Source organism: Balaenoptera musculus, chromosome 9 (genome assembly GCF_009873245.2).
Source record: "Balaenoptera musculus isolate JJ_BM4_2016_0621 chromosome 9, mBalMus1.pri.v3, whole genome shotgun sequence".
Classification (NCBI taxonomy): domain Eukaryota; kingdom Metazoa; phylum Chordata; class Mammalia; order Artiodactyla; family Balaenopteridae; genus Balaenoptera; species Balaenoptera musculus.
In genome coordinates this window covers 52197495-52224128 of record NC_045793.1, presented here as the reverse complement: position 1 = coordinate 52224128, position 26634 = coordinate 52197495, and the positions used below count along the sequence as shown (strand labels likewise).

The window sequence follows — 26634 nt, the reverse complement described above, 5'->3', positions numbered from 1 at the left end:
TCCACTTTCTCCATTCTTCTTCACCCGTCCTGGAGAATGGGTTAGAATCCCAACTGGATTACTAACATCCTCTTCAGGATGCTTGAGCCTCTCCCCTTAAAATCTTCCGTTTTCATTTTAAGATAGCCAAAAGTTTCTAGTAATTTAAGCCCAGTGGGAATTTTAAAACAAGATTTGATAAACCAAAGCTTTCATATATAGGGATGCAGACCAATACATAAATGCACCCTCCGCTGATGTCAGATGCCAGACAACAGTTACACTCAGAAACTGCTCTATAAACACAATTAGTTCCTCGCCAGCCCCAGCCTGGAGAGAAGGGCTGTCCTGGCTGGTCTAGGGTCCAAGGGCACAGAGGCGGGCGCCCACCCTACTCCTGCCTGAACTACCCAGCCTCCCCAATCCATGCCAGGCTGACTAGAATGACCAACTTACAGGGTGGACCGGCGGGAAAGGAAATGATAAGAAAGCTCAGCCTGTCTCGTCACTTCCCTGTAGTGCAGTTCAAGGCTGTAGCACCACTGCTGATGTGATTCTAACCCGTGACATTGACGTCGCTTAAGTGGCAGCTGGAAATCACACCCAATTACCGTGAGGGGGGCCTGCAGCCCTGCATTAGATGGGAAAGCCTTAAGATTGGGCCTTCACTGCCAATTCTGTCCACACTGATACTTCTGCTACAAAAGCATCTATCTTCTGGTTTGGGACTCGTTGAAGCCCCACCGATGAGTCTCTCCTCTTACCCTCCAAGCCAGAGATATTCTGAGCTGCTCCTAGCTCTTTTTCACTAAGCTCTTAATTATTCGTTTCTCTTTTTCCTTGCCCATCTCCTCTTCTACTATATACTGCACTCCTACTAATTCCTGCCCTACCCCCTACAAAAAACTTTTTAAAAAAACACAAAATGCTGTGGGGAGCGAAAGGAATTGCTGCAGGCAAGTCACAGGTACTCCCCTCCTCCTCGCTGGATGCCTTGGCATCACGTGGCTTCATGCCACGTGGATAAGGGCCTCCAAGAGAGCATTTTGCGACGCCAACAAAGCGTTGCCTGTCTTGGCAATGAAGCCTGGAATAAATGAAACAAATGCAGAACTTGGGTTCTCTCTCCTTGCTGCTGACTAGCTCTTCTTGGTAGTCAGCAAGACTCCTGTGGTTCAAATGAAAGAAAATGTTAGGCCCCTAACTCTTCCCCTCCTCAGCCTCCTACCCCTTCCTTAAAACAGGCCATCCAAGACCTGAAGTTCCCTAAGATCTGACCAAGCTGAGTCCTGATGAGTGAACTAGAACTGATTCAGGCACCGTCCTGTCTGTTCTCAAATGTTCTCCATGAAGTCACTAAGGAGTCACAGCTTCTGAAGGGCGCATCACCTCCTGGGGTACAGCACTCAACTACCCAGCAGCTCACCCCATGCCCCAGCCTGCTGGCAATACCTTGTTTTAAAACACTCAGTGGCCCATCCGAGGCAGGCAGCCCTTGCCCAGCATCTGGCATGTCCCAGAACGCAAACTCTTGTAAGGGCAGGAGGTCCAGCAAGGCAGAGTCACTTCTCCTCTCCTGCTCGAAGCCCCCGTGCTTCCCTTGCAGGAGGCAGAATTCTGTAACGCGGGGGGAAAAGGACAAGCTGGGCGTTAGGGTCAGCCTTATTGGCACATCCCAGACCTGGCTTCACCTAAATCAAGCAGGGCAGGGGGGGACATGTCCACCCTCTTCCTTATACACCCGCTTCCTACACATTATGCTATTTGACCAAAACTCAGGCACTTCCTACAAATACAGGAGGAATGGTTGTTCTTAACATAAGGTTCTTTGAACAGGCAGGAAGCAACCTTTCAAACATCAGAAGTATTTCCTTAGCCTGACTGGAACAAACCAACTCCAACAAACAACCCACCATATTTAACTGAGAAAACTGGAATTTGATTGATAAATCTGGTTTGACTGAACTGATACAGAATTATTGACAATATATTTAGGTGCACAAGTGGTTACATGGCTCTTGGAGAGTCCGTTATTCTTCATTAATAAACTATTTTCTGCAATTATATGAACAAACCTTACAAACATGTTGAGAGGAAAATCCATACACAAAAGAATATATTCTATATGAATCTGTATGAAGAGACTAGTCTTTTTTTTAAAGCCTTATCTTTTAGAGATATTTCAATATTTATAGACAAAATAATATAATGCCTACAATTTGCTTCAAAACAATTGAGTAGGAGTGGAGAGAGGCGGGAAAGTTATAGATGAAACATGAATTGCCCTAGTTATTGAAGCTGAATGGTAGGTACATGGGTTTCATTATATTATTATCTGTACTTCTGAACATGTGTGTAATTTTCCATAATAAAAAGTTTTTAAAAATTATAAAAAGAAATGCCCCTTAAATACTTCCATATTTGAGGACCCAACTAAGGTAACTAAGTCGTAGGTAAAAATGCAACAGTGTGTCCTTGCTAAGTAAAAATTGTGTGAACTCAAGAATGAGGGTTCTCCTCCTGACCCACCTCCTACAGTAATGAAAATTAAAAAAAAAAAAAAAAAATGGCACCTAATTAAACTCAAAAGCTTTTGCACAGCAAAGGAAACCATAAACAAAAGGAAAAGACAACGCCAGGATGGGAGAAAATATTTGCAAACGAAGCGACCAACAAGGGATTAATCTCCAAAATACACAAACAGCTCATACAACTCAACAACAAAACAAACAATCCGATCAAAAAAATAGGCAGAAGAATTAAATAGACATTTCTCCAAAGAAGACAGACAGATGGCCAAATAACACATGAAAAGATGCTCAATATTGCTAATTATTAGAGAAATGCAAATCAAAACTACAATGAGGCATCACCTCACACTGGTCAGAATGGCCATCATCAAAAAATCTACAAACAATAAATGCTGGAGAGGGTATGGAGAAAAGGGAACCCTCTTGCACAGTTGGTGGGAATGTAAATTGGTACAGCCACTATGGAGAACAGTATGGATGTTCCTTAGAAAACTAAAAATAGAACTACCATATGATCCAGCAATCCCACTTCTGGGCATACACCCAGAGAAAACCATAAATCAAAAGGATACATGCACTCCAATGTTCACTGCAGCACTATTTACAATAGCCAAGATGTGGAAGCAACCTAAATGCCCATCAACAGAGGAATGGATAAAGAAGATGTGGTACATATATACAATGCAATATAACTCAGCCATAAAAAATAATGAAACAATACCATTTGCAGCAACATGGACGGACCTAGAGATTGTCATACTGAGTGAAGTAAGTCAGAGAAGAACAAATATTGTATGATATTGCTTATATGTGGAATCTAGAAAGATGGTACAAATGAACTTATTTACAAAACTGAAATAGAGTTACAGATGTAGAAAACAATCTTATGGTTAACGGGGGAAGGGGGGAGGGATAAATTGGGAGATAGGCATTGACATATACACACTACTATATATAAAATAGACAGCTAGGACTTCCCTGGTGGCGCAGTGGTTAAGAATCCGCCTGCCAATGCAGGGGACACGGGTTCGAGCCCTGGTCCGGAAAGATCCCACATGCCACGGAGCAACTAAGCCCGTGCGCCACAGCTACTGAGTCTGCGCTCTAGAGCCCGTGAGCCACAACTACTGAGCCCGCGTGCCTAGAGCCCGTGCTCCGCAACGAGAGAAGCCACCACAATGAGAAGCCCGCACACCACAACGAAGAGTAGCCCCCGCTCACCACAACTAGAGAAAAGCCCGCGCGCAGCAACGAAGACCCAATGCAGCCAAGAATAAATAAATAAATACATTAAAAAATAAATAAATAAATAAATAAAAAATAAATAAATAAAATAGACAGCTAATAAGGACCTACTGTATATAGCACAGGGAACTCTACTCAGTACTCTGTAATGACCTGTATGGGAAAAGAATCTAAAAGAGTAGATACATGTATAACTGAATCACTTTGCTGTACACCAGAAACTAACACAACACTGTAAATCAACCATACTTCAATAAAAATTTTTTAAAAAGAAGGAGGGTTCACTTTATGCTTCTATTTAATAATTTGTGTACAGGCTATGGAATGAGAATGTGGCTGAGCCTAGTACTTGCATGACATGTGAAAGGCATGGGTATTAGCACGTATTTTCACCTGCTGTGGACACGAATGACATCCATAAAGACAGGACGGCTGTCTAAAGACAAAGAAAACAAGCTTTCGTTTACTCACCCGACGACCCACCCCCACTCCTAGTCATCCAGGAGGCCCCTGGCTCGCTCCACCCTATGCACCAGGCACCGAGGTGGATAAGCGTGCACTGACCCCCAGGGAAGGCTCCCCAAGGACAAGGACCATGACCATTAACACAGCCTCACATCCTGCCAAGAGCCCTGTGGGGCCCCCAACCATATTTTGGGAGCCCAAGACCCCAGCACCACTCTTCCTCTACACAGATGCACAGCCCCCCTGAAGGCACTGCCAACTCCTTCACTCTTTGCAGCATCAGGCACTGCAAGGAGCCAGAGATTCAGAAGGACCACAACCTAGGCCTTGACAATAAGTATGATACGAGTGGAAGAGGTGGACAGGTCACTGAATCCAGAGTGGCAGGTGTGGAGAAAGCAGCAGAAAAGGATTCTTGGACGAAGCAGCGTCTAAGTAGCCCCCTAAAGCCTGGTAGGAACTAGCTGGGCCAAGAGGCGGGGAGCACACTCCAGAAGCTCCCGATAAGCGAGAGTGGAGGGTTCCCAGACGGTGGGTTAACCCCGGCTGGATCACTACGTTGGGAGGCGCTGGTGATGAGAAGCAAGGCTGGACACGACGTGCCTGGAAGGGCAGACTTTATCTCGGGACAAAGGGAGCCTCAGAAGGGTGTCTGAGCAGGTGAGTGAAGTGACCAAATGTGTATTTTTAAATAATCACATCAGCTACACTGCTAGGATGGGAACGATTCAAAGCAGAGGAGCCAATTCAGAGTCTGTGATAGGAACGAGGTCGGCGGGTGCTGGTGTCGGCCTCTGGACCTGCAGAGAAGTGTACAGACCCGGGAGGGTGGGAAGCACAGGTTCACGTCCACAGGTGCCCAATCAGAAGTCCATGCTGAAAGGACACTGGTAAATGCCTCATTCTACAAAGCAAAGGCTAAAGTTCAAGACAATAACATGATGTTTCTGATTGGCCATAAGAGGGGGGGGGGTCTGTTGGCAAAGGGAGGGATCGTGGCTGGGAGAACCCCTCGCCAAGGACGGGCTCACAGATGCCTCCCCCAAGGGACACGGAGGGAGTGGCCTCCTCTCGAAGTTTCACAAGACAGACAGGATCCTCATCAACTGTACTCCCACCCAGAAGGTGGGAGGAGAGATCGAGCAGCCTCTTAAGGGCCCTTCCAGCCCCTGCAGGGCTGTTTATGAAGCCGGATCAGAACATTCTGCAGGAAGAGCAACCGAAAACAGAGATGGGAAAAAGCAGCAGAACTGGCTTAAGAATCAGGCAGCGTGTCACACGAACGAGGGCCTGACCACCAAGCTGCACAGGCAGGGCAGGCTGCAGCAGGAGAGGGCAAAGGAGAGGGCTTCCTAGGCCAGGGTGTGGGAAGTGAGCCAGAGCAACCCTGAGAACTCCCCAGGGCACCTCTGCTCAGCAGCACAAAGAGGAGTTTATTTTCAAGACAGCAGAAGCAAGCCAAGATAAAAGGCTTGAAATTGAAATGCAAACAGGAGAGCCTCGCCAGGCAAGCTTTGTCTTTCCAACCCCATCTGAGAAAAGAGATGCCCCCTGTGGGAGCAACAGGTGCCCCAACAGAGCTGCATGCAGGGCAGAGCACCTCCACCTCCTTGGAGAAACAGGGAGGGGCTCCCGGGGGCCCCAAAGCCTGGAATGGCAGCCCCAGCCTGGCCCCCAGCCACCAAAGGGTCCTCAGAGCACTCACGGGCATCCTCGGTGCAGGCCAAGCTTCCAAAGAGGCTGACAAAAGCAACACCTCCACCACCAATCCATCTGGACAGGAGAACCAAGGCCTCAGCAGCCTGGGCTGGAGTCACACAAGCCCACGTGGTCACACAGCTTATCACACACTGATGACAAAAGCTGGAGGGACAACTTAATCATCTAATAGGCAGTTTGTTCAGTGGATGGATAGTCTTTCAAAGAGAAAGAATAATCATGCCCAGGATGACACAAATTTGGAACCTTGGACCTAAAGGATGCTGGTCACGATTCTTGGTATTCCCGGTATCCCATGCATCCCTGGCCCCACCCCTAGACCAACTTCCTACAACTGGCACCTTCAGTTTTTGTCACCTCCCTGAAACACAGGCTGCTCTACATGCGAAACGAAAGAGGGAGGGTCGGTGATTGCCCTTCACGTCCCTTGCACACCCGCAGGCTTGTCCACTGTCCCACAGGACAGTCAGCATTCCGAGCGCCCACGGTTGTAGCTGAGCGGTGGTACCTCGCGTGGCCGAGTGAGCAGAAGGGACTCCCGGAAGACACCTGCATCCCTGGCCTGGTCCCCGCCAGCTGACAGAAGACAACTGGGGGAGGAGCAGGAGGCAGCCCCAGACATGTATGGCCCGTCACGGCACCCCTTCACAATGTTCTCATCATGGAGAGCTGAAAGTGCACGGGGATGGAGAGAGTAGTACAGGGGGCCTCTGCACACGCATCGACCAGCTGTGATGACCCCCCCACCTCTACCCACCCCCCACACACCTCACTCTCCGCCATCGTGCTTGAAGCAAGCCACAGACATATTTCCATTTCACCTGTGAAGAGTTCACTGTAAATCTCTAAAAACTAAGATGACGCTTTTCATAAACATAACCACAACAATGTGACCATACCTAAAAAAGTTAATTATTTATGATGTTACATATATTAATTCATGTCCCCACAAAGCAGTCAGACAGTTTTCTTGGGTTTGACACAAGCTTTTCCTGGGAAGAGTGTGAGGGAAGAGCCGTGAGTATCTAAGACAAGCCACACCAACTATAAAACCCTATTTTCTTCAAGTGATGCAGTGACCTCCCGGCTTTGAACACGCTGGTGATCAGACAGCAAGGTCAAGTGCAGCTTTTTGGGCTCCCTACAGGGGAACGGGAGGTAAGATGATCACAGTGATGACAGTATTATTAATAGCTAAGGTGAGTACTTAATAAGCCACCGCTGTGCCAGGGACTTCACACACCTCATCTAACCTGCCCCTCACGGCAGCCCTGTGAGGGAATGTCCTTCCCCTCCCAGACACGGGAAGCTGAGGCCCAGCCAGCTTCGGCAAGCTGCCTGAGACCTCACAGGACGCCGTGGCACTGGGGCCGATACCAGTCCGTCCGACTGCAGAGCCCATGTTCTTCGCCCTGCGCCCTGCCGGTGAAGCACGCCCCACACCGACATCTGCGCATTCCTCACCAACACCCTCCCACCGCGGCCCTCCGTCTCACTTGTCATGAGACATCCCCAAACTCTTCCGATATCTCTTTCTTCTCAATCCCCAGAGCAGCGGGGGATCCTCTACAAGTGTGTGCCTCAGGGGAGGATGGGGTGTCCCTCCGTGATGGCTCAACCGCCTCCAGGGAGCTCGGAGCTGAGGCGCACTCACCGAACCGGCCGTCTGCTCTCACGTACAGCTCGACGACGCCGTAGGCGATGGTGGTGGGAGCCGGGATTTCCAGCACCACATTACTGTCCTTGATGATGTTCCCATCCTCCGTCGCTGACACCTGTGGGCGAGGGCACATGCTCCACCTGTGCGCTCAGGCTCCCCCAGGCTTCTCCTGCCCCCACGTGGCCAGCCTGGTGCCTGTGCACAAAGAGTGCCAGGAAAATGCCCATGGAACGGAGCAGAAAAAGGGACCAGCCGGCAGGGGTCAGGATTTAATCCTTGTCGGCCTCATGATGTCCTACACGTATTCCAAAGTCAATGGCCAACCTGGTGGCACAAAGGCGAGATCCCAGAGTTTGGGATACAATGAAGTTAGGTCTATGGTGCTGAATAAAGAAGACAATAAACAAGATAACTTCCCATTTCCCTCATGGAGGATTATGGAAACAACTTTGAAATCCTCAGAAAATCCTCAGTGGTTAGAGAGCCTGACTAGGAGAACCTAGCTGAGAGCAAGACCCCCCGAGCACATCCTCCTAGACCTCATGGATGGCACACTGTGCAGTCAGATAAAACCAGGGGAGAGGCACAAGGATGAGAGAAGGGTGGGCAGGAAATACCGAGTCAGGCACCAAAGCTCTCTCCTTCAAACCCTGTCACAAATATGACCCTTGCCCACCATGGCCTGGGGAGGAAGATGAGAAGCTATTCGTTGCCCAAATGCTGGAGATCAGAGACATCTTTAGCAACTTGACCCTGGTCACAGTGTGATGTCAGCTGGTCTCCTGATTCCCAGGCAGGCTCCAGGCCTCTGGTGGGGGTCACCGTGGACAGAAATATCGGCAGGGCCAGCTGAAGCCATCTCCCATCAGGCCTCATCACTCTGTAAAGCCTGCCCACCCCAGGGAGAGTCCAGCCCCGGACCTGTATCTCCACCTCCTAAATACAACTTTTCTGGGTCCTCCAGTATAATTTGAAAGTTACCCCAAGCAGTAAATCTCTAAGAAAAGAATATCGGGCACCATGGCAAGCTGGAGGGGAGACAGTCTGGGGTTGCAGCCTCCTGTTCCAGTTCGGTTCCACTGAAGCTCAGGGATCAGCTTGGTAAGACTGTCTGTAACTTAATCCAGAAGCATCTGTTTATGTATATAAAGACATATGTACAGATCTTTACCTTTCCTAACTCAATCCATTAGGGATTTAAGGCAGCTAAACCAAAGGAATCATTTTGAGACCCTTGGCTCTGAGGGGCTCTAGGGGTCATCTGTGCGTCAACCTAGCCAATGCTCATTTGACCCATTTTCTTTTGGGAAAGCACCTGATCCAACCCTGCATGGCCCATCCAAGTGTCCTATCACCCCGGCCTTGGGTTTACTTCAGGAAGGAGCACGGACCGGGGTGGTCCAGTGAGTGCTAGCCCTGAAGCACTCTTTCCACTGGGGATGAGGTGGGAAGAAAGCCAGGAGAAGCCTCCCCACAAGCTTATATGAGAGGGGATCTACCCCAGGGAAGGCAGCTCACAACCTTCTCCTGAGTCCTGGATCCAGAGGTGACTGAAGCTAGATCACCCCAAATGTTTCAGTTACATGAGCCAATAAATTCTTTCTTGTTTAAACCAATTTGGGTTGGATTTCTGTTAACTCACTACAGAAAGAATCCTGACGAATGAAGACCCCACCCACAGAGGCCCCCGACCGAGGCCGCCGTGGCCTCTGATCCGGCACCTCCACCCGCTGGGTGCACACCTGCGCCTTCTTGGTCTGCATCCCCACCATGCCACCGCACTTCTCCTCCATCTGGACGTGCTCGGATATCACACACTTCTGCGTCGTCACTATCTTCTGTGTCAGGACACACAGGACCTCATTCTTCCTCTCCAGCACCTGCTGCAGCACTGGATTCTTCAGATTTATTGTTCTGAAAAAGAAAGACGCCCGTGAGTGGCCTCGTGCCTCAGGGGAGATTGATGCAGCGTGAATTTTCGCCTCTCGCACAGCTGGCGGCTGAGGAGCAAACAGGTGACAACCAGCATCGTTTACTTTCTGGTGATGAGAGAGGGGGCAGTTCATCCGGAGAGGCAGAAACCAGAGTCTCCCAAGGCCACCTGAGAGCTGCCAGGCCTCCGGAGAAAGGCTGGACACCGGGGGGCGGGGGGAGGCTCCTGTCAAACAGAAGCAAGAAAGAACCCCAGCGGGCATGGCAGCTGCGGTCCACCTGCTCACACCAGGGACTCCACACTGTCATTTAACCAGAGGCCGCGGGACCACAGACATCACAGGTGCGGGCGATAAATACAGGATTACTCTGGGGGGAATGCAGACCCGTGCTTTTCACAGAGGAGACGGGAACAGGCTTGAAGCACGAACAGCAAGGAAAAACTTGGACTTGAATTTAGAAGGTACTTTTTAATCTGTCTATCCAGGAAGGACATGTAATCTCTTAGAAGGGATTTTACATCATTTTACAGATGGGGAAACTGAGGCCAGTTAGGCGTGGCCTGCCCAGGTCACCCAGCAGAGACTTGGGGCTCCCAGGTGGCTCCTCTGGGGAACTTCAAGAACAAGGTAAATTTCCATCTACGGAAGATGATTTGTTGCTTAGAAGCAAACGATGAAGTGCCCTCTCTGGAGGTCTTGTTCCATGCTGTGAGTCTATGGAGGGGACAGGAAGAAAACCAAATTAGAGTCAGCACGAGAACAATTACAGTGTTCATCCTGTGCTTTCTAAACAATCCAAGGTTAGTTACCTTGAAAGCTCATCACCATCCCCAACAGTGGTGGTCACCCCGCCCCGCAGGCAGACGCAGGTTCTCCAGGCTTCAGCAAGCGTCCCCAGAACAGAGGCAAGTAGCTGGAAAGGTCCTGTCTCCATGTAAAAAGCTGCCCGGGGTGGAAACAACCCGTATCCAGAAACAGATGAACAGGCCAACGTGGTCCATACACACGATGGGACGTTATTCAACCACAGAATGGAATAAAGCTGACATGTGCTACAACACAAACGAACCTTGAAGACATTATGTTGAGTGAAAGAAGCCAGGCACAAAAGGACAAATATTGGATGATTTTACTCATATGAAATATCTAGACTAGGCAAATTTAGAGCCACAGAAAGTAGATTTGAGGTTACCAGGAGCTGAGGGAGAGAGTATGTGGGGTTCTTGCTTGACGGCTACAGAGTCTTTGTTTAGGGCGATGAAAAAGTTCTAGAAATGGATAGTGGTGATGGCTGCATGACAGTGTGAATGTACTTAATGCCACTGAACTGTGCACCTAAAAATGGTTAAAATGGCAAATTTTATATTTTATCACAATAAAAAAAAAAGTAAAGACAGGAAAGACTGTTCGATCTCAGTAGTGGTCAAAGAAATGCAAATTATAACAATGTTTCACACATATTAAATAAGTCATAAAGATAAATTGACAACAACAACAACAAAAGCCGCCCAGGGCTCCATTTCCAGGAAGACACATAGAGCAGGGCTTGCGGTCTGCCTGGCCGGGCTCCAACCCCAGCTCTGCCCCTCCAGCTAGGTGGCGGTGAGGGAACTACTGCACCCCTGCCCCTCGTCTTCCGTGGACACACCGATGGTAATGGGTCTCTTCGTGGGGCTGCTGTAGGCTTTACACGAGCTGCCATGCAGCGAGCAGTCAGCGCTTGCCGAGCAGACAAATGCCCAACAAGCGCTAGCTGGCTCCGGCCACCTTCCTGTGTCCCTCTACTGAGGCCCCCCAAATGAAGCCCCAGTGTGTGCACTTGACGGGAATGATGGGCAAGCAACTGGGTCACAGGTAGTTTTTCGCATCACTCACGCCCTTAGAAATGTCCAGTGGATACATCTCATCTCGATCCCTCCCCCAGCCTCGGGATCTGGCCCCTGCCCCCAGCTGACCCCGCCTTCCAGCTTCCTCTCTGTGTCTTAAACACACCAGGGGCACGACCGCCCCAAGGCCTTGGCACAATGTCCCCCAGGGCCCTCACATCTCGCTGACACTAGTCGCCTCCTGGGGAGGCTGGTGTTCCACGTTCATCCTGCGCAGGGCGACACCCTGTCACGCTGTCACATCTTAGGATGTGGATGTGACATTCATATTCTCTGGAGAGCGTACTTCCACGTGACACTTTTCTAGCTCATTCGTTTCTTTGTTCACTGCCCGTCTCCTCCCTCTAGACCATAAACTCTATGGAAACAGGGGCTGTGCATGGCAAAGGCTCAGTATACATTTTTGGAATACATGAATAAATAAAACATGTGGGGTTTTTTCCCCTTTGTGTATCTGCCTGAATGAATGTGTCAATGTGTGAGTAGGTGTGCATCTGTGCCTAACAGAGAAAACATCCGGAAGACGGAGGAAATGGAGGATCAGCAGCGTGGTTTAAAGAATGACTTGTAGATGTGAATCTTCCTGCGAGATTGTGTTTGGGTCCTAGAGGCGCGGACCTGAAGATGAGGGCCGGCGTATCCGTCAGCCAGAACGTGCATCTGAACCAGGCCTTGCTGACCTTCTCCTTCTGTTGTACACAATCTCCTATTCCAGCCTATTCTTGAACATCGACTCCCTCAATTACAGCTCAGATACTAGCTCATCCGCATTTGAACACACATCAGAAGCAGCAAATCCTGCCCACAAGCCCAGAACTAACTGCGGAGGAACGACTGAAGGCCGCCTTGAGGCATCTGAAGCGACTCTGGTGGATTGGAAATCATTGCACTGCTTCGTGCCTTAAACGGGTCCACTAAAATGCTTGATGTTGCCTTAACCAATGTTAAATTGTTTGGAAAGAAAAACCTCAGCCTAGACCACCCAAGACTCCATTGCTTAAAATGCCCACCTCCCTCCACAGCCCCGATCTGAAACACCAGAAAGAAGAAGGGGGAAAAGGTCAATTGCAGGAACATAACTTCCTTCTGCATCTGAGTTGAGGAGGGTCCTGAGATGCTTGTGGGGTCAGCCAATCGCCCAGGAGGCTTCCCTGCCCTCAGAATAGCCCTGCGGGGCAGCTCCACCACAGAGCAGGGCGTAGAAGCCTGGCCAAAGACAGGGCCCACCTCCCAGGCTAAGATGTGGAGGACTGGGGAGGAGAGTACAGCTGGGCAAGCCCTCCTGCAGGCCGGCTGAGAGCTGCTCTCCTGGGCCCAGACAGCAGGCGGCACCCACGGCAGGCACTTCCCGCCCCCAAGGTCACTGGGATTCTATTTCCCAGGACAGCGCTGCCACCTTTTGGAACCGAATGCTGGACAACCAGCTCACCTTCAATTGGGAGAGGAGGCCTGGTGTAGACCGAGGGAAGCTAGTTATCAGGAACAGTGGATTGTTCACAATGGAGTCTTCACAAAGCAACCTCCGGAGGGAATCCTGCCCCATCTCCACTGGTCCTCCAGTGCCAGGACCCAGAACAGTTCACGGGAGACGGACCCTGGCCCTGGCCCTCCTGGAGTGGGAATCCCTGTGTGATGGAACCTCCCTTGGCCCACCAAGCGGGAGGAAACTAGCTGCATTTCAATGTAATTTGTTTACTTTATAATCCTGTATATTTATCGTATGCATTTTAGAGAGGTCTGTGGGTTTCTTCAGATTACTAAAGGGGTTTTAAGGAACAAAAAAGTTTAAAAACCCTAGACTAGGGGTTTCACAGATGAAGAACAAGGAGGCCCAGAGAGATGGAAGATAGTAACCAAAGTCACACAGCTGAGAGGCCCAGGCTGGTCCTTCCAAGGCCCCACCAGCCACGGCAGACCCACCTCTGCTGTCTCCCTCCTCTGGGTAAGGGCACCCAATGGCTGCACCAGGAATTTGACCTTTATCTCTAGTACGTCCATTTCTACATGTCAGTATCTTGCCTGTCTGGCTAGACCAATAGCTGAGGACTAGCAGGAGGGACCATATCCGAGTTCTCTGGGAATCCTTTTCAGCATATCTGTGCCTGCCTCTCCTCCCTGACCCCATCTCCTGATGGCTGCCCTTAGAAAATTCTTCCCCGGCTCATCCTGATTTGCTCCATCTCTCCTGGGTCCTATTAAGAACCACTGAACGACAGGGACAGAAGGTCTTTAGAAAGAGACACAAGAAACTATTAACAGTAGTTGCCTCTTGGGTGGGGAGCTAGATGGCCAGGAGATCAGGGGTCAGAGGTATTTCACCTTCTCAGTCGTGACCTTTAGACATTTACGTCATAGGAACATATCAATTACTCCAAAAATTTTAATTAAAATTATGCTACCCACCCAGTTGGTGGATAAATGAATAACTTACCACATAAATCCCAAAGGGCAGGGTTGGAATAAAACTCGCTCCCCAGTCCAGCCAAGGGTCAATGCCATAGACGGGAGAAATGGGGTGGAAGCTTTCCCACAAGAAAATAAGCAGCTAGATGTTCTTCAGCCTCTTCCCACATATTTTTAAGGACCGCCCAGGGTTGCAGATGGCAATTTGATACTAGAACAGGAGGCGGCCGAGACAGAAGTGTAGTACAGTCAATGTCAAAGGGTTGGACCCAAAAGAACACATCTGGAGGCGAGGGCAGGGGAGTACACACTGAATGTGGGAGAAGAGCGCCCCTCCCTCACCCAGCGGACCTGCGGCCCCCCCCCACCCCGTTCTCCCACAAGATCACGCGCCTCCCACGTGCCCGCAGCTCTGTGCAACACAGACACCTGCAGTCAACGTGCAGGTGGGTCCCAGCTTCATCTCCTCCTCGCTGGGTCACTCACTGCCTCTCGTCTCCGAGCCTCAGTCTGCACATCTGTAAAGTAAGGGTTGGCTACGAGGCTTACCTGTAGTGACCCACACTGTACCCGTCTGAAAATGTTTCTTTCCTTCCACTATTGGCAGGGAGGCCAAATTAAGTTCCCTCTCCAGGCTGGCCAAAGATATGGCCACGGTTTTCAGGGGAGCCTTCAGCCGGGGAGCAGACCCTCCAAGCAGCTAAGAAAACAGCTACCTGGATACAGGCCAGGAGTTCCTGGGGGAGGAGAGCAGGCAGGAGCTGCCGGAGGCAACAGGCGGGGATGCAGTAGGAAGCGTGGCTCCACGCCCGGCACGGCTGCCAGGGGCCGGGCTGTGGGCCGGGCTGTGGGCCGGGCTGTGGACCGGGCTGTGGGCCGGGCTGTGGGCCAGGGAAGCCAGCGGGAACAGAGGCTCCTCTCCTAAGGTACCTGAAAGCTCCCCAGGCCCGGCCCTAATGAAGCTGTCTCCTTCCCAGTCCGAAGCTTTAATTTCCATTCTCTTTACTTCTAAGGCTTGGAAAGACAAATGCAAACCAGAGAGAAGAAACCCAGAGAAGACTTTTAAAACTCTAACAGTATCCAAAAGGAGGGAAGCAGTTTTCTTTCCCAATGCATAATGCAGCCCCCAGGACCCCTCCCATAGAGACAAGGGGAGGGCATGCTTTCCGAGCAGACCCCCATCCCAAACTCATTCATTTCACTCCACAGATAACTGGGTCCTATTATGTTCTGGGCTAAATGCTGGAGATTCTCAGTGAGCAAGACCGAGGTGATCACTGTTGCCACGACCCTCCTGTGTAATAGCCCTTGATCGTAACATTCCTAGAGGAATAGGGCTTCAAATGGAGTTCTGATAAGGCTCTTCAAAAAAGTAATGTGCTGGGCTTTCCTGGTGGCGCAGTGGTTGGGAGTCTGCCTGCCAATGCAGGGGACACGGGTTCGAGCCCTGGTCTGGGAAGATCCCACATGCCGTGGAGCAACTGGTCCCGTGAGCCACAACTACTGAGCCTGCGCGTCTGGAGCCTGTGCTCCGCAACGGGAGAGGCCGCGATAGGGAGAGGCCCGCGCACCGCGATGAAGAGTGGCCCCCGCTTGCCGCAACTAGAGAAAGCCCTCACACAGAAACGAGGACCCAACACAGCCATAAATAAATATATAAATAAAAATTTTAAAAAAAGTAATGTGCGTCATGACAGAGTAGGGGCAATCAGCTCTTAGCCTGTCTTCTGTGGAGAAATTGAAACTACAAGGGCCCCGGGGGACGACTAGTTCTGAGGTAGAAAACCAGTTTCATCTTGATTACCACCTCTGATGGATCCATCAGCGATCGCTGCCTAGCTACCGGGAAAGGATTCTAAGACTGGGTCCAGGCCGGGAGGCAGCGAGGAGCGAGAAAGCCATGACTGACTCGCAGCGTTTGCACAGCCCTGGAGGGCACGTGGTCCTGTCACTCGGATGTGAGCCAGTGTCTGTGCTCAGAAAGGGAGACTGCGGCCCTCAGAGGTTACAGACTGGCCTGAACCCCATGGCACACATCTTCTGACTCTCAGACCAGTGATCTTTCCACTGCACTGCTCTAAAAACTGACGGCAAGAGGCTAGGGTGCAAAGGCACTCTGAAGAAACCGTGCAAGATTGCAGGGGGTTTGTTCCACCATCTCTCCAGGAACAGAGACTGGGACATTATAAAGAGCCCAAAGATGGTGGCTGGCCTGATATTGCCAAAGTATTAAGTAAGAATTACTAACCCACAGAAATGTAGCTATGTACTGACGGTGAAGGCTTTAGCAATTTCAGTATTTCTCCTAAAGGGTTTTGATTTATTGGCTAACGCTAAAGGAGAAGTGGGTGTTCGCAGACCAGCTGTATAGTGGAAAAATTAGAAAGGCTGTGGAGATTAGGTCCACACACGTTGCTTGTAAACTTGGCTTTTCTCTTCCGACACTTCATTAAGCAGCAAAGTCTGCTTCTCTTTTGATAGCCAGCCTCCTCCAGTCTCGAGACCTGGCAAGACCCCCCACCAAGGCCGTGACTAGAGTTTAATTTCGGTAACCACCTCCTCAAACCCTGAAGCACGTGCCTCTGCTTCTTCCACTGCCTGCTTACCCCACCGGGGGACGGTCCTTGCCCCGTTAGAGTCTGTGCGCTCCCAGAGTGGGCAGGGGAGGGGCGAGCACTCCCACCATGTCCGTTTGTTTCTGCAGGCACCACACTGAGAACCGGGGGCCTGGAGGGCTCTGACACCCCCTGAGTGTGAGGAACCACTAGCTGCCTCCCCCGGTTTTGTTCAGGTTTGGGAGCCTGGTACAAGGGCGTGGAAGGGGTAGCCCAGACCCACAGATGAGTCTTGGCCCTTCCTGGTAACTCTGCTGTTCTTATCAGCGATTGGGTAGGATGGGCCATCCGTGGCAATTCTGGCCATTGAGACTTGAGGAGAAGTCTGCTGGGGGTTCCTGGGAGGCTCTTTCTCTCTCTTAAAAAGAGGCACAAGGAAGAGACTACTGTTGTGCCTCTGGGCTTTGTCTGCAATGCAGTCATTTGGGCACCAAAAGGAGAACCAGGCAGCTGGGACAGGAAATGCATGAAGACTACCACCCAGGAGCTCCACGGAGCCACTGAACTAACCAGCCGCCAGGAGCCTCAGCTGAAGGTGACTCGTCCTACCTGGGGAGGTTTTCTCATGTGAGGTAATAACAGATTTGCTTTGCAACGAAAGACACTCTAACTGGTCCATGAAGTTACTGTCACCTTTATTTTACAGAGGGACAGAAGCAGAGAGAGCTCGTGAGCCAGTGACCCAAAGGCACACAGCTGACCAGGGCCAGAAGGAGAATGCAGCTGAGCCTATCCAACCCCGAAGCCCTATGTCTTTCCATCTTCCGTCTCCCTCCTTGACTTCCTCTGGGCCCTGTACACAGAAGGTGCTTCATGTGTGCTTGAGAACGAACAAGCAGCCTCTCTGCTCAACCCTCCTGGGAAAGCTCCCCAGAGACTAGCAGCGGATCCTCCTGGAAACCCAAGCAGCCACCACCGGCTGGCTCCTTCCCACCAACAAAGTCTCCATTTCAACCATAAAAGGAACTTCCCACACACCCACCAGAGATGATCCACCTGGAGCCGGAGCCAGGAAGTCTCTAGAAACTTGAGCTGCTCTGCCCTGGGGCTCCACTTCCACATGGTGAGGGAAACCCTGCTCTGTGTCACCGGGCTGTGATTTCAGGACCGTAAACTGCCTGAAAAAAATCAAAATCGGGGGGCTTCCCTGGTGGCGCAGTGGTTGAGAATCTGCCTGCCAATGCAGGGGATGCGGGTTCGAGCCCTGGTCTGGGAAGATCCCACATGCCGCGGAGAGATTGGGCCCGTGAGCCACAACTACTGAGCCTGCGCGTCTGGAGCCTGTGCTCCGCAACAAGAGAGGCCGCGATAGTGGGAGGCCCGCGCACCGTGATGAACAGTGGCCCCCGCTTGCCGCAACTAGAGAAAGCCCTTGCGCAGAAACGAAGACCCAACACAGCCAAAAATAAATAAATAAATAAATAAAAATAAATTTTAAAAAAATCATCAAAATCGGGGCACAATGCTAACCACACATTATTAGCAAAGTGACGGGGTCACCCTCACCTCTGTGCACACTGCCGTCTATTCAGTACCTTATCTCACTCACTCACAACCAGGGAGAGAAAGGAGAAAAAGGACTAAGCCGTTACAGACTTTCAGACTTTCAGCTTTTCAGATGGAGTAACTAATTCACTGCCACCTACAGATGCAGCAGGTCTGAGAGATGACAAAACCGAATGAGGCTGATGCAGGGAGTTGAGCTCACGCAGGAGCCTGTGGGCCAGGTTTTGCCTTTCAAGCTCTGTGCATCCACAGCTGGATGGAAAAATCATGTGTTCTGTGGACCTGGGCTTCCATCTCGAGTCCAGGCAAATTAATTATCCTCTGCATCTCAGATGCAAAATGAAGATGAAGCAAGTATTCTTCCAACCCAACGGTGCTGACTGTACTGCAGGCACCGTGTGGGTGCAAAGGTGAGCAGAAGAGGATGTCCCAGGAGGGACGCAGACACGGAATCAGGCAGTGATGACGAGCGTTACCCCACAACGGGGTTGGTGCCCCTGTAGGGAAACCGTGGGGTGACACGGCTGCTGAAGGAAATGAGAGCGCATCTGAGTTGCTGGCCAGGTGAAGCAGAGGGACGGAATCTGTGTGTGGTCTCTGTGCCTGTGCGGATGGGAGTGACGGAGCCTTCAGACAGGGCTAGGAGGTGAGAGAGAGCCTGGGGCGTCGACGCCCAGGATTGAAATACGTTCAGGCGACTGGTCTGGAGTGTGTGAGGGGAGGAGGGCGCGGATGTCAGCCCAGGACAGTGAAGAGCACAGAAGGGCACGTGCCAGGCAGGGACACACCCCGATGGGCTGCCGTGCAGAGAATCAAGTAAGTGCAGAGGGACCAGCCGGGAGACTCCCGGGACATCCAGGTGAGAGACGGTGGAAACCTGCACCAGGGCAATGGTTGTGAGGCTGGGGCACTGGGAACAGGCAGGACAGATATTCAAGAGGCAGAATCAACTAGCGGGAGACTAGGTATGGCAGGGAAAGGAGGGAATGAGCCCCGTCTGATGCTCAGATTCCTGGCTGAGATAACTGGACTTAATGCTGCAGCAACCGGCACCTCGGAGGGAGTCGGGCAGCAAAGCGGGTATACAGAGACAAGAAGTTCAGTGATGGGCGTCAGACATGATGTGAAAGCCCTGGTGGAATAAACATCTGCTCGCCTGAACTCTGACTCCTGACTCATTCCAGCCAACACAGTTTTGTATCAATACATCACAGCTTGTCAATTTTAAAACACACATTTTTTTCACATCTCTGAAATCCGGATGTTTTTCAAATGACATGGTTTAGTTGGCAGGGTTCTTTCTTAGTGGTACATAAAATAGTGGTGCTTCTTACGATGGATGAAATCTTGGATTTGATGAAATAATGTCTATCAACCTTAGAAGAAAATAGTACGTGACTGTCTCTCCTTATGACTTAAATCCTACCTAGTTCCAAAAAGATCTGAAGTAGCCTTTCACAATAAAGCTCATAGGACAGGATGATTTCTGTAAAAAGACAAAAGCTACTCCTGGGATCTAATATTGGAAAGAATGCTCAGAAGGCCCTCTCTCCCACAGGAGGGGTTCAGCTCAGATAAAAACAATAGAAGGTCAAACAGCCTTTCAGAAGTTCCCAATCCTAAGAACTAAAATCCAAACCAGGACACAGAATAATCTAGGGGAAAAATTTAAAAAGCAGCAATAAACTGACTGACTTTCAGACATCACAGAGATGGGTATGGCCTGGGGGTCTCAGGAAAGACATCTTTTAAAAAGAGTGGATTTGGTGGGGCCTTGAGAGCTTCACTGTTGCTCTTCCCAAAAAGAATATGACGAGAGGCAGGGCCCATTAATATGTTACTGATATTGGACTTGCCTGGTGGCACAGTGGTTAAGAATCTGCCTGCCAATGCAGGGGACACGGGTTCGAGCCCTAGCCCGGGAAGATCCCACATGCCGCGGAGCAACTAAGCCCGTGGGGGCCACTACTACTGAGCCTGCGCTCTAGAGCCCGTGTGCCTAGAGCCCGTGCTCTGCAACAAGAGAAGCCACCGCAACGAGAAGCCCGCACACCGCAATGAAAGCCCCCGCTCACTGCAACTAGAGAAAGTCCATGTGTAGCAATAAAGACCCAACGCCGCCTAAAATAAATAAATAAAATAAATACATTTATTAAAAAAAAAATATGTTACTGATATTGCTCAAGAGCTTCTTACATCTTGATTCAAGAACTGAACAAGCATCTCCTGAGACAAACGAAACATTCTGAGAGAACAGCCTACGTGCTTTCCAGACTTTTCTGGGGCACAGCACACGTCTGGGTCCACTCTCATTTGGGGAGAAGCCAGCCTGCTGCCACGTGCAGGAACCAGAGCCTCTCTAACTCACTGAAGGTCGTGAGTCCTTCCATGGCGGGGTTCACGATGCAGACCACACGGCTGCCTGCCTCCCCTCCACAGACGAGCGAAACAAGGGCTCCAAGACGTCAGCATCAGAAACCCCAAGGGCTTCATTCTGAAACTGCCTCTCCCGCCCCATCACCAAATGCTAAGTTACCCCTTACCTTCCCACAGCTCTGACCTTTCCCAGCTTCTGTAACCAGGCTCTATTGGGGGCTAGTCAGAATAGCAATAATTATGGAAGTGTTCACACTAATAGCTACAATTTTTGAGAACCTGCCATGTGCCATGCTTTGTTTATATGCCCTCATTTAATTCTCACATAAACTCCTTGGGAACAAGAATCCCATTTTAGTAACAAAATCCTGGGCGGTGAAGGCAGAAAAAGATGGTTCCTATGTCTCGGTTTAAAAAATATATATCTTTTTTAAGCCAGGAGTTGGGGGAGGTGGTTTATTAGTGTTTGTTATATACTTCTATGTTTCCACAACCAATTTTTTTCATTAAAAAAAATATAAGCCTGAAGTTTACTAGTCAGCCTAAAAATACCACCAACACTAACACCAAGAGAAGAGCAGGAAAAGGTGCTGATTGACACTGATACCCCCAGACCCCCAGATGCCTTCACCTGGTTTATTTTGACTACTTAAAGGCTGCCCCTGGGGAGAAACAAAGAAATAAGAGAATAAGCAAAAGACCAAGATTCAGGAAACTCTTGTTCTCCAAGTACATGTGGCCAGAGGTCTTTAAATTGTTAGGCACAAAATCTATTAAAAATAATGGTGTCACTGGTCAGAATGGCCATCATCAAAAAATCTACAAACAATAAATGCTGGAGAGGGTGTGGAGAAAAGGGAACCCTCTTGCACTGTTGGTGGGAATGTAAATTGGTACAGCCACTATGGAGAACAGTATGGAAGTTCCTTAAAAAACTAAAAATAGAACTACCATATGACCCAGCAATCTCACTCCTGGGCATATACCCTGAGAAAACCATAATTCAAAAAGAGTCATGTACCACAATGTTCATTGCAGCTCTATTTACAATAGCCAGGACAAGGAAGCAACCTAAATGTCCATCAACAGACGAATGGATAAAGAAGATGTGGCACATATATACAATGGAATATTACTCAGCCATAAAAAGAAATGAAATTGAGTTATTTGCAGTGAGGTGGATGGACTTAGAGTCTGTCATACAGAGCGAAGTAAGTCAGAAAGAGAAAAACAAATACCGTAGGCTAACACATACATATGGAATCTAAAAAAAAAAAAAAAAATGGTCATGAAGAACCTAGGGGCAAGACAGGAATAAAGACGCAGACCTACTAGAGAATGGACTTGAGGACACGGGGAGGGGGAAGGGTAAGCTGGGACAAAGTGAGAGAGTGGCATGGACATATATACACTACCAAATGTAAAACTAATAGCTAGTAGGAAGCAGCCGCATAGCACAGGGAGATCAGCTCAGTGCTTTGTGACCACCTAGAGGGGTGGGATAGGGAGGGTGGGAGGGAGGGAGATGCAAGAGGGAAGAGATATGGGGATATATGTATAACTGATTCACTTTGTTATAAAGCAGAAACTAACAAACTATTGTAAAGCAATTATACTCCAATAAAGATAGATAGATAGATAGATAAATAAATAAATAACAAAAAGAGTCATGTACCAATGTTCATTGCAGCACTATTTACAATAGCCAGGACATGGAAGCAACATAAGTGTCCATCAACAGATGAAAGGATAAAGAAGATGGGGCACATACGTACAATGGCATATTACTCAGCCATAAAAAGAAACGACACTGAGTTATCTGTAGTGAGGTGGATGGACCTAGAGTCTGTCATACAGAGTGAAGTAAGTCAGAAAGAGAAAAACAAATACTGTATGCTAACACATATATATGGAATTATTTAAAAAATGGTTCTGATGAACCTAGGGGCAGGACAGGAATAAAGACACAGACGTAGAGAATGGACTTGAGGACATGGGGAGGGGGAAGGGTAAGTTGGGATGAAGTGAGAGAGTGGCATGGACATATATATACTACCAAATGTAAAATAGATAGCTAGTGGGAAGCAGTCGCATAGCACAGGGAGACCAACTCAGTGCTTTGCAACCACCTAGGGTGGTGGGATAAGGAGGGTGGAGGGAGATACAAGTGGGAGGGGATATGGGGATATGCATATGCATATAGCTGATTCACTTTGTTATACAGCAGAAACTAACACAACACTGTAAAGCAATTATACTCCAATAAAGACATTAAAAAAATAAAAATAAAAATAATGGTGTCAGAGAAGGATGTGAGCACACCTCCTCTCATGAAAACACCAAAATCACAACTAACTGCTGAACAACCATTGACATAAAACCACTGGAACCTACCAAAAAAGATATCCTACATCAAAAGACAAAGAAGAAGCCACAACAAGACAGTAAGAGGGGCATAATTGCGATAAAATCAAATCTCACACCCCCTGGGTGGGCGATCCACAAACTGGAAAATAATTATATTGCAGAGGTTCTCCCAAAGGAGTGAAAGTTCTGCGCCTCACATCAGGCTCTCCAGCCTGGGGGTCTGGCATTGGGAGGAGGAGCCCCCAGAGCACCTAGCTTTGAAGGCCAGAGGGGTTTTATCACAGGAATTCCACATGACTGGGGAAAACAGCAACTCCACTCTTGGAGGGTGCACACAAGATCTTGTGTGCACCAGGACCCAGGGGAAATAGCAGGGACCTCATAGGAGCCTAGGCTAGATCTACCTGCTGGTATTGGATGGTCTCCTGCAGAGGTGGGGGGCAGTTATGGCTCACTGCGGGCACAAAGGCACTGGTGGCGGTAGTTCTGGGAAGCACTCATTGGCGTGAGCCCTCCTGGAGGTGGCCATTTTCTCACCAAGACCTAGCCCCACCCAACAGCCTACTGGGATGCCTCAGGCCAACCAGCCAACAGGGGAGGAACACAGCCCCACCCATCAGCAGACAGGCTGCCTAAAGTCTTCCTGAGCCCACAGGTGCCCACTAAACACACCCCTTGAAACAGCCCTGCCCACCTGAGAGACAAGACCCAGTTCCACCCACCAGTGGGCAGGAACCAGTCCCTCCCATCAGAAAGCCTGCACAAGCCTCTTAGACCAACCTTATCCACCAGGGGGCAGACAGCAGAAGCAAGAACTACAACCCTGCAGACTGCGGAACAGAAACCTCAATCACAGAAAGTTAGACAAAATGAGATGGCAGAGGAATATGTCCCATGTGAAGGAAAAAGATAAAACCCCAGAGGAACAGCTGCAATCCACCCGAAAAAGAATTCAGAGTAATGATAGTAAAGATGATCCAAGATCTTGGAAAAAGAATGGAGGCACCAACCAACAAGATACAAGAAATGTTTAAAAAAGAGCTAGAAGATCTAGTGAACAAACAAACGAGATGAATAATACAATAACTGAAATGAAAAATACACTAGAAGGAATCAATAGCAGAATAAATGAGGCAGAAGAATGGATAAGTAAACTGGAAGACAGAATGGTGGAAATCACTGCTGCAGAACAGAATAAAGAAAAAAGAATGAAAAGAAATGAAGACAGGGACTTCCCTCGTGGTCCAGTGGTTGACTCCACACTCCCAGTGCAGAGGGCCTGGGTTCGATCCCTGGTAAGGGAACTAGATCCCGCTTGCAGCAACTAAAAAGATCTCGCACACAGCAACGAAGATCCCGCATGCAGCAGCTAAGACCCAGCACAGCCAAATAAATAAATAAATACTTTTCTTTAAAAAAAAAGAAAAGAAATGAAGACAATCTAAGAGACCTCTGGGACAACATTAAATGCACCAACATTTGCATTGTTGGGGTCCCAGAAGAAGAGAGAGAGAAGGGGCCTAAGAAAATATTTGAAGAGATAATGGCTGAAAACTTCCATAACATGGGAAAGAAAACAGTCCAAGTCCAGGAAGCGCAGGATCCCAGGCAATATAAATCCAGGAAGGAAAATGCCAAGACACATAGTAATCAGATGCATTGCCCAGGACGAGGCAAGTTGGGCTCCAAGCGCAGGGCCAGAGTGGCCTCCCCAGAGTCCTTTGCATGGCACCTGGTGACAAAATGGCTGCCCGAGGGAGACGGGTGGAGCCTCCAGGCCGGGAGGCACCAGGCCCCGCAGGCGGCGGTGGCAGTGAGAGCCAATGGGCTGAGTTGGGGCCCAGGACGTCGCCCGAGAGCAGGGAGGATGAAGTGTCGGGCAGAGGTTTGAACCCAGTGTCGGACGGTGTAAACTCGTTCACCAACAGCAGCAGCTTCCTGGAGCTGTTCAAGTGAAAGATGGAGGAGGAGCAGCGGCAGTGGCAGGAGGAGCCACCCCCAGGCCCACAGCGACCCGACCAGCCGGCCACCACCGCCACCACGGATCCTGGGGATCTGAAGAGGAAGGGCAGCCCAGGCCCCACGCTCAGCTTCATGGGCAAGCGCAGAGGCGGGAACAAACTAGCCCTGAAGACAGGAATAGCAGCCAAGAAGAAGACGGAGAATGAGGTATTAACAAGTAAAGGTGATGCATGGACCAAGTACATGGCAGAGGTGAAAAATTACAAAGCCCCACCAGTGCAGAGATGATGATAAAACTCGGCCCCTGATGAAATGACCCCCCTCCCTGCCTGCCCAAGGCCTGGGACTCTCTGCGATGTACATAACTATTTAATGCAGCAGCAGCACAGCAGCCTTTTTCCCCCAAGCACTTATATACAGAAAGAAACTGAGATGGTTCCCACAGCTGTGGATGATTTTCCAGGACTCTTTTTTACCTTGAGCACTTGCCTCTTGAGACTTCATAGAACAGTGGTCTACTGTCCCCTCTCTTCCCATCTCCTCCCTCTCTCTGGCTCTTTCTGTCTTCCTCTTCTCACCCTCCCCTCCCATTAGCCATCACTTCTGGGAAGAAAAGAACTTGACTTAGTGCTGGTAAAAAAAAAAAAAAAAAAAAGAGAGATACATAGTAATCAAACTGACAAAAATTAAACACAAAGAGAAAATATTAAAAGAAACAAGGGAAAAGCAACAAATAACATACAAGGGAATTCCCATAAGATTATCAGCTGATTTTTCAGCACAAACTCTGCAGGCAAGAAGGGAGTGTTACGATATATTTAAAGTGATGAAAGGGAAGAAACTACAACCAAGAAGACTCTACCCAGCAAAGCTCTCATTCAGATTTCATGGAGAAATCAAAAGCTTTACAGACAAGCAAAAGCTAAGAGAATTCAGCACCACCAAACCAGCTTTACAACAAATGCTAAAGGAACTTCTCTAGGCAGGAAACACAAGAGAAGGAAAAGACCTACAATAACAAACCCAAAACAATTAAGAAAATGGTAATAGGAACATGCATATCGATAATTACCTTAAACGTGAATGGATTAAATGCTCCAACCAAAAGACACAGGCTTGCTGAATGGATACAAAAACAACATCCATATATATGCTGTCTACAAGAGACCCACTTCAGACCTAGGGACACATACAGACTGAGAGTGAGGGGATGGAAAAAGATATTCCATGCAAACGGAAATCAAAAGAAAGCTGGAGCAGCAATTCTCATATCAGACAAAACAGACTTTAAAATAAAGACTATTACAAGACACAAAGAAGGACACTACATAATGATCAAGGGATCAACCCAAGAAGAAGATATAACAATTGTAAATATATATGAACCCAACATAAGAGGACCTCAATACATAAGCCAAATGCTAACAGCCATAAAAGGGGAAATCAACAGGTGTTAAAGTGAGGGACTTTAACATCCCACTTACACCAATGGACAGATCATACAGACAGAAGATCAATAAGGAAACAGGCCTTAAATGACACATTACACCAGATGGACTTAATTGATATTTATAGAGCATTCCATCCCAAATCAGCAGTATACACTTTCTTCTCAAGTACACATGGAACATTCTCCAGGATAGATCACATCTTGGGCCACAAATCAAGCTTCAGTAAATTTAAGATAACTGAAATCACATCAAGCTCTTTTCCGACCATAACGCTATGAGACTAGATATCAATAACAGGAAAAAAACTGTAAAAAATACAAACACATGGAGGCTAAACAATGTTACTGAACAACCAATGTATCACTGAAGAAATCAAAGAGGAAATCAAAAAATACCTAGAGACAAATGACAACGAAAGCACATCGATCCAAAACCGATGGGATGCAGCAAAAGTACTTCTAAGAGGGAAGTTTATAGCAATACAATCTTACCTCAGAAAACAAGAAAATCACAAATGAACAACCTAAACTTACAC

The 26634-nt window shown here is 48.9% G+C and overlaps 1 protein-coding gene and 1 pseudogene across 1 annotated transcript in view; one reads left to right on the top strand and one right to left on the bottom strand.

Annotated features, from left to right (window-relative positions):
- Positions 1 to 26634, bottom strand: part of GSDME (gasdermin E) — a 67580-nt gene that overhangs the window by 16677 nt on the left and 24269 nt on the right. Inside the window, exons 3-5 of the mRNA XM_036864189.1 lie at positions 9342 to 9513; positions 7594 to 7714; positions 1432 to 1596 (exon numbers count right to left, since the gene is read on the bottom strand). Coding sequence (XP_036720084.1) covers positions 1432 to 1596; positions 7594 to 7714; positions 9342 to 9513 — 458 coding nt within the window. The remainder of the gene's footprint in view (positions 1 to 1431; positions 1597 to 7593; positions 7715 to 9341; positions 9514 to 26634) is intronic.
- On the top strand, positions 24430 to 24964 carry LOC118901134 (annotated as a pseudogene).